General features: G+C 36.1%; 1 protein-coding gene across 8 annotated transcripts in view; it reads right to left on the bottom strand.

The window, feature by feature from the left end:
• Window positions 1-284: 284 nt before the first annotated feature.
• The window catches only part of BRD1 (bromodomain containing 1), a 68,495-nt gene continuing 59,961 nt past the window's right edge, over window positions 285-8,818 (bottom strand). For 7 of the 8 annotated variants that reach the window (XM_077179057.1, XM_077179056.1, XM_077179055.1 and 4 more), the window contains 3 exons: window positions 7,319-7,428; window positions 4,926-5,080; window positions 285-2,184 (listed from right to left, as the gene is read on the bottom strand). In XM_077179057.1, coding sequence (XP_077035172.1) covers window positions 2,001-2,184; window positions 4,926-5,080; window positions 7,319-7,428 — 449 coding nt within the window. In that variant the 3' untranslated portion in view covers window positions 285-2,000. The remainder of the gene's footprint in view (window positions 2,185-4,925; window positions 5,081-7,318; window positions 7,429-8,818) is intronic. The other variant, XM_077179054.1, reaches the window with a different exon arrangement.

Raw genomic sequence — 8,818 nt, 5'->3', positions numbered from 1 at the left:
CACTGCTCTCCCTAAAGCTGTGTCTGCTGTCAAGCCTGAGAAAACTATTTGCTTGATCATTTGTGACCTTTATCCAACTCATCATCCCTAATTACCAGGGTCCATCACAGGCAACTGGTCCCAGCTAACTGGAATACCTCCTATGCAAAGGGCTCAGTGAGGACAATGCTGGGTGCCACAGGAGAACATGAAGCTTCTTGGCCCAGTGCCTCTGGAACAGCTCAGTCATGGAGTAAGAAAATGGGCACTGCAGCAAAATCTCAGGGGCTAAATTCAGGACAAAATTTACAGTTGAGAAAGAAATTTTATTTCAAGCTTCTACGGGGGTATTACAAACAATAGAGAATAAAAACATTAAAAACTATTTAAAAAGTAATTGTCCCTTTAAAATAAAGATTCAAGCAGGTTTAACAATGAAGTATGCTATTCAATGAAGTTTTAAAAAAAAGATTTAAAAAGTATTGGTTTTGCTGTATTTGCTAATCCTTTATAAAAAAGCTGGGCATAAATACTTCGTGCATTCATATGCATTATTTGGTGTTTCATATTATATAACTTGGTACAGTATTTACGATATCACTGCAAAAGAGTTCAAACACAGTGCATTTATAAATAATGGAGCCATTATAAATCACATTGCAAACATACCTTGCCATTTTCATTGTTACAAATTCAGTATCTCAGTGAAGGTAGGAATAAAGTAGCTACAACAATCAATATCTTGACTTTATTTTTTTTTCTTTTTAATATAAAAATGCAGTTCTGGAAACCCACCCTCCTTCTTCCCCCTGCCCAAACATAATGCTTTACTTCTTAAAAATAAAAATAAAGTACTAATTCTATATACATCACATGTACCATACAAAAATGTATCCAAAGTTTCTATTGCTACCAAAGTGTTCTAAATTAAAAGTTACATAAATCCCCTCATTGGAAACAAAAGATTACAAGTTACCAAAAAACCAAATTACACACAAACCATCGAGTTATTTTATACAATTTCCAATACATTTTTCTCCCAAAGCAAGTTGTCTTCTCATGTGCCTGTATAAAAATGCATATCAATATATTTGTCAATTTTATTTTTCATTATAAAGCAAATTAATACATTTTCTACAATAAATAAAACACAGGGAGGCACACATATCAACAAAATTAAACCAATGGGAGATAAATGGGATATGGTTTTGAAAGAAATAATGTGCTTGCAGGCTTTAAGCCAGGTTTGTTTAAAACAGTAAGAACCTTAAATCATTTTGGGCAACAATGGAGTGTTTTTGGTGATTTGCAAGTGATGTACATAGTATAATTTTTATTGATGTCTTTCTCACAAAGTACCCTCCAAAATAACGCAACTTCCTTTCTTAAAATACATATTTGTAATTGTAAATTTACATCAATCTTAAATATGTGGTACTTTGTGCAAAGAGCAACAATTTACACAAACATTCAGAAGTCTTTTTCAGAAGCTACAGACCAAGGAAGAAATGATACAAGCAGCACCATACTGTATATGATTTAGGCAAACATATATTTGATGCCATTTTGATATTAGGCTTTAAGATCAACTAAACACCTCAAGCTGGAAGATGGTGCTTAGGTAACTTAACCTCAGAAAGAAAGAAAAAAAAGTAAAAAGCATGGAAAAAACAAAAACCAATTCCCTCCCCAACAAAATTATAAAAGGAATTAAGGAGCTACTTCTAAAATCAGAATAAGTTAAGTGTTGAATATACATTTATGTACAATTATGAACACTATGAACAAGACATTTTAACAGGTTTAGTGGAAAATCCTCCAATCTACAACACAATAAAATAATTAATCAATATGGCAATGGTGATTTAGAAGAATTGCTCAACTATTTCAAGTTTGCAGAACTCAGCCACTGAATCAACAATTAAGGGGTTGTATCTTCAATACATTCTTTTAGACAAAGAGGTTCATTAGTAGAGTTCAAGTCTCTGTGGTATTTTTCATGCCTTGCTAGAGAATCTCTGTTAATCAATATCACTGAAGTCACTGACTGGTTCTCCATGGACTCGACTCAGGTGATTCATAGCACGATCAAAAGCAATTCTTACTGCTTTTCGTATGCTCGAGTTACGTCCTTCCATCATTTTTAACTTGTCTATGGTCTCATCTATCCCAAGGGGAACCATTTTGGATTTGGGAAGCCACTGCCTGTAAGAAAAGGGTAAAAAAATAAATCTGTTAAATACAGAATAAAATCAAGAAGTCTGTCCAGAAATGTCAGGGCTACGATGTCATGTTTCTCATATTGCAGCTTTACCACCTTAAACATGATCAGCTTTGCCACCTTAAACAAAACAATTAAACACCTTCTAAGATAGTGCTTACTTGCATTAAATATTTAAAGAACATGAAATATTAAGAAAATATCTTCCATAAAACAGAGAATGTATTCAGTGATATGTACTTAGTGCTTAAGTATTAATACAAAAACTTAGCCTAAAATACTGATGCAGTTAAAAGAACAGGCAGCAGCAACTAAGAATGGGCATGGCTCAAGATTCCCCTGACACAGTATTGTTTCTCCTCATTCTTACCCTTCCATTATTACAAGGAGTTTTCAGATGATGGATTTTTGCCTTACATTTCAGGTATCTCGATTTGGTCTTTATGGGGAAAGCTAAGCTGTCAACGAAGTTCTGCTTTAGCATTTACTCTGCAGTATGAAATCCCACTAGCTCTGTATTCAGGGTGCTTTTCTGTTTCAAGCTCCATAAATGTCTTCAAATTCTGGGCATGGAGGAGTGATAATGGAAAAAGGTCTACATCCCATTCTTCTACTTAAAGCATTCTAAATATTTACTTTAAAAGTATAAATTAAATTTACGTCATTTTCATAAAGGTTGACTGTAATCCTGTTTTCCAAAGTTACAGACATTGAGGAAAACTTAAATTAGGTCAATTAATAAATATATTTAAGATATACTGCTGTAGTCTGCAATCCCAATCCTGCAAAAGGCAGAAGCCCTCCTTTTGCATAAAAACATTAGTTTGGGAGGGAAACCATTTGAAGCCAAATCAACAGGAGATCAGACAGTCAAATCTTCAAATATTTTCTTTTAAATGAATAAAATTGGCTATTGAAATATTTTCATTTTCTTAAAGGACTCTAAACTAGAGCCCTATTGTATTGAGCACACACACTGAAATAAAATGTGAGGAGTCAGTACAAGGACATGGACAGTATGATAACAGCATGAAAAGCATCAGCCTAACCATTATCAGTTTCAATACATGTCAGAGGAAGTTTTAAGAAGGTATTTTTAAAAGAAAGCTTTGCAAGTCCTCCAGATATATAAGCAGGGAAGAAGAAGAAACAAATGTGAAAATCCATAGGGGATAGACACTGGTATCACAGAATGAAGGTGACAGATACCCTGCAAATGAATGAAAATCACAAACAGGGCTTCAAGACTACAAGAGACACAACAGAGATACAATTATGAGTGCCAAAATAATCACAATAAAAGAATCACTACCAAAACAAGTTGGTGGGGTCAGGGTAGAGGGGAGGAAAGGGGCTGGAAGAAGTATTGAGTCTTTTCCTGTCCATCTATGCAGAGTACCCATTAGAGACAACTTTGCACAATATTTACATGATTTAGGACCACCTGCACATAGAGGCTAATTAGAAAGTTTAAGCTGCAGAGGACTCCCCAGGTCAAGAAGCAATCAGAGCAATTATTAAGAAACTGACCAGGGGAAACATGCATTACATTGGCAACACTAGTAAGAGGAAAAAAAATGAGAAACAAGACTGAATATGTTTAAATGCAGATGTTCTCTGCTAACAAAGGGAGAAGAATGCAGGATCTTATGGATTCATGAGCAACTGAACAAAGATAATTAAGATGAAGTACCAATTAATTAAGAAAATAAGTGAAGAACAGAAAAATTATGCCAAGAAATCTAAGGGGCAAAAGAATAAACATCAGTTATAAATTTTAAGCAGAAATTTATTTAAGTGATAGCATACTAGCACAGCAGGAGTCAGGAGAATGGCAGCATCACTCAATGCCACATATAATCATCTAAAGAGGAAACTGATAGCTAAAAGTAAGTAAATTCAAGAGAAAAATGAGACATGGAGAGATTTACAGTTAGCTTGACCTGTATGGAAACTAGGAGAGGAGAGGGTCTACAGAGAACATAGAAAAGAAAAAGGTAGTTTGATGAAATGTAGATGAGAAGCTTCCATGTCTAGGAAAAACTCACCAAAACCAAAAACAACCCTAACAATCAAAAGAAGACCAAAAAACCTAGTGTGTCTCCTCCTACCTCCCCAGAAAAACCCCACCAGCCCTAAAACTGAAGACCATGGGGGAGGGAAAGAGAATGTTTTGTTGTGTGAACTATCCCCCTTCAGGCTCTACATAGCATATTGCTGATCCCAAAATAAATGGAAATAGGGAAGATTTAATGAAAAAAGAAATTAGAAAAGGCTAAGTGAAAAAAAGTGTTAAAAAAGCATTGAGTTAAAGAGTATTAAAAATGCAAAGAAAATGCACTTGAGCAGACTGGGAGAAGTGTTGTAATTCAGAAAGCAATGATGAAGGATAAAAGAGATAAATGTTAGACTATTACTTTTAAAAAACTTATGAAGCAATGAAGCAATTTCATCAGGTCAATAAATGAAAGTCACTTGTATATAAAAGAGACTATCAATGACTTAAAATATTTTTTCCCAAACTGACAATAAAAAGGTATCTTTCAGTGATGATATATACCTTGGTCCAAAAATAGACTCAAATATGAAAGTTTAGCATTATAGTTTATATCTCCATAGGAATTATATCCATGGAAATATAATGTTTCATTTTTATTCTAGACCAAAGGTACAGGTTCTTAAAATTTTAAGTTACTGCAGCAAACAATACATTTCAATAACATACCAACTTCTTTTGTTGTCAAAAAATAGTACTAAGAATAGTTTCTCATCTGATTTGGTCTGCATTTGTTCTCCAATTTTCAGTACATCTAGAGGTGGCACTGGTATAGTAACACCGTTGTGATGGCCAGCAACACGAGGCATCTTAGGGTCAATAATCTGTAAGAGAGAAGAAAGGACAGTTCTTCATTTTTAAAATGATGTAATTCATTTTAAGAAGGTATTACAAATTAAGTTACAAGAAATAAATAATAAACTAAACAGCCACTGGATATAAATTGACTTTGTGTTACACACAACTCTTATCCAGAAGCTGAATAGGCATAGTGGAGACCTAGCGGCAGACTTGACTGAAAATGCCAAAAAAAGCATTTTTCACCCATACTGGTTCTTCTTAAAAGTGTGATTTGAATTCCACTTAGTACAACTTTGAGACTGACAAGCAGGTTTAGAATGAAAATGTCAAACCATGATTTCTAGAAGCTGTAACTAGCCTCAAATTTTAGGGTTTGAAATTTATATACCTTAAAGAACCAACCTATGTTAAGGTATAAGTATTTCAGTAAAATACATGCTCCATACTCAAACTCTGGAGCAAAAATTTAAAAACAAAACCAAAAAAGGTGTAACTTTCAAATATCTTGCATATCCAATTTAATGACTCAGCCTTAAGCAAAACATGCAGTTATAGTCACAAAGTCTTTCTAAACAAAACTTGAGGGAGAGACGGAATATGCTGCTCATGTTAAACTAACCATCCTGATGGAAAAATCCTTTGCAGGCAGCTCACAGCATTATGAAGTGCTTAGCTTCCACTCAAAGAAAGGTTTTTACTCCATGCCTGTTCCACCCATCCCCTACTCTATGAACTCCTGTTGTTTTTCTACCATCCACACTGGCACCAATCTTAATCCACAGTAAACTAACTTTGGGAAATAAATGAATAGAAAGCTAATACTGTGGGGAGCTCATAGAAATCAGAAGAATTTTCCTCTCTTGACAGAGGCTTAACTCCTCAATTAACTTATCCCACTCTCAGACACACCAATGCTGACATAAGAGTAGAAGGCAGAAAAGGAACCCTTTGGTCTTCATCAGTTTAAATCTATCACTGATATCTTTCAAGAGACAATCATCAAATTTTCAGCTTCTGACCCAAGTGTCTTTGAGTCACCCACTGCGGGTACTTAAACTCAAGTGCTCCGAATGCCACCTCCAGAGGTTTTAACCTGACTCTGTATGATTACATTGCACATTGTATTGAGAACACACATATTAAAAGTTGTGATTGTCCAGACTCATATATAAATCAAGCCAGTGTATGAACTGATCATATAACTCCAAAGGCCTAAACCCAAACACCTCATCAATATTTTCTCTGCAAGCTTTGATGTAAACAGAACTGTGTCTGTTTCTCCTTTATTAACACACACATATATGTATCTCCTCTGCTGAAAAACAGCTTTAAGTTTCCAGTACATCAATCACAATTGGCTGCAATCAGTCAGTTTATTCCAGCTATTGAGTTCTTTGTTTCTTTAATGAGCTGCAGCATCAAGAGTATATTTATACTGATTTTGCAGCAGAAATAATATATAATGTAGAAACAAAGACTACTGACACAAGTATGCTGGTTTTAGCAGGGATAGAGACAATTTTCTTCACAGTAGGTGGTATGGGGCTATGTTTTGGATTTGGGTTGAAAACTGCATTGACAACATAAAGATGTTTTTGTTAATGCTGAGCTGTGCTTAGGCAGAGTTAAGGCCTCTTCCCCTTCTCATACTGCCCCACCAGTGAGGAGGCTGGGGGTGCACAAGGAGTTGGGAGGGGACACAGCTGGGGCAGCTGACCCCAACTGACCTTAGGGATAGTCCATCCCATATGACATCATGCTCAGTATATACAGCTGGGGGAAGCAGGAGGAAGGAAGGGACATTCAGTGTGATGGTGTTTGTATTCCCAAGCCACATGTAAAGGAGCTCTGTGTTCCTGGGGATGACTGAACACCTACTGCCATGGGAAAGGTGAATGAATTTGCTTTGCTTGTGTGCATGGCTTTTGCTTTCCCTATTAAACTGTCTTTATCTCAACCCAAGAGTTTTCTCACTTGCACTCTTCCAACTCTCCCCCCACCCACAGGGAGTGAGTGAGTGGCTGCAGGAGGCTGCATGACACAGGAGTACTGCACATCTCAAAAGGCTGGCAGGGTAGCAGAAATTATTGACTTAAAATCTGGTACTGCAGGAACTTTACAAACTCAGTGCATAGTAAAGAGGGCAGAATAAACCACCTCTCTTCAACCTGAATGGGAATTTACCAATTAAATAGGTTTGTGCATGGTGTTTTCAGACCAGAGACAGTCACTACTGTACTTCTGGGAAGCTAGGCACTTACCAGAGCTGGGTAAGAGGGATATCCACTGCATTTGGCCCATACTACTTTTAGAGGCTCAAGAACAGATGTTGCAGCATCAGTTGAAATCCACATACTGCTATGCCCAACTTCTAAGAACAAAGAAATATAAAATTAAAATGTTCCAGAATGAAACCTCAGACAAATCTGCACTTCCTGGTTTCCTAATCAATAGCTCATGGTCCTTAGAATCCAAATACTAATACCAACTTTCACACACATACCAATAAAAACAAGGTAGTATTCATAAGAGCTCTTTACATGATACTAATACTTTTTTCCAAGCCTACAGATAAAGAACAAGAGTTGAGACACTTCTAGAAATAGCATATTTAAAACATCTTAGTTCTTAGGAAGTGCTTGCCAAATTCCAGTAATTCTTTCCCTTTGAAAAAGCTCCAAAGAAAACATAAAATTATGGTACTCCAAATAACAGTTTCTTTTACTATGATGACAATCCTGTCACAGAGGTGATGATTTTCAAGATGCAATTTGCATGGTATGTATTTCCAAGTGTTGGATACCTGGATACCCACACTGAGATTAGCACCTCATAACTTAGCAATACTGGTACACCTTTCTATTCTTATACCTAAATTCTAACCTGCATTTTGATTTCCATTTATTTTTAACAAGTTTTCTTGGTCTCTCTGCCCTGCCCTTTCCTGCAGTCAAGTTAAAAAATGTCAAGAGGTTTCCAGGCAGCAGCACCAGTGTTTTATTTCTTCTCAAAAAGCAGGGTAATGAACAACTGGGTTTAAGTTACTGTGCACTTCCACAGAATCCTCAATTTTCTTCTCTGCTGCTCAGCAATGGATTGAAGCCTGAGACAGGCATAAGCCTTTCAGTCAACCAAAACCACAACTGGTGCCAGAGACTGATCAGAAGAGTAGGTTACAACCTCAAGATGGAACTGGGGGTGGTCAAAGGGGGAAAAGTGATCCAAGTTCATACTCTGTAAAGATCAGGCAGCACTTCCTGTATGGGGAAACCTGGTACCAAGATACAGTTCAGGGGCTGCAGCTGCACTTTCTTTCAGCAGTCAGGCAATACTTACTGCTGAGAGAAAGTGCATTTCAAATGGGCATTGCTTATTTATAATGAAAGGTGGCATGCAGATACATGTTCTATCTTGACATTACAAAAACATACCAGGGTTTGTTGTTGATCTTAAACCATAAAAGTGGTTTAAGATCTTTTCAAAGTAGAAATAGCAAGAAAAAAGTATTTAAAGTGATCACATTAAAAAAAAATTAGTTCAGTCATTCTTCACAGTAAGTTCTGTTTCTCTGCTCTGTTGGTACCAGTTTGTATTCACATGTCAGTTAGAAAAAGCCATGAGGGTTTCAATTAATTAATCCTTTATTTACAGACTGTTTCAAAAAGTATCTATGTAAAACTGTATCTGGTACATAAAAACAGTTCAAGTTCTCTTCTTCAGGACAGCTAACAAGAAAGAAATCTACACCATTCTCAGCTGTA

This window comes from Agelaius phoeniceus, chromosome 5 (genome assembly GCF_051311805.1).
Source record: "Agelaius phoeniceus isolate bAgePho1 chromosome 5, bAgePho1.hap1, whole genome shotgun sequence".
Classification (NCBI taxonomy): domain Eukaryota; kingdom Metazoa; phylum Chordata; class Aves; order Passeriformes; family Icteridae; genus Agelaius; species Agelaius phoeniceus.
This window is presented reverse-complemented; position numbering and strand designations above follow the sequence as displayed.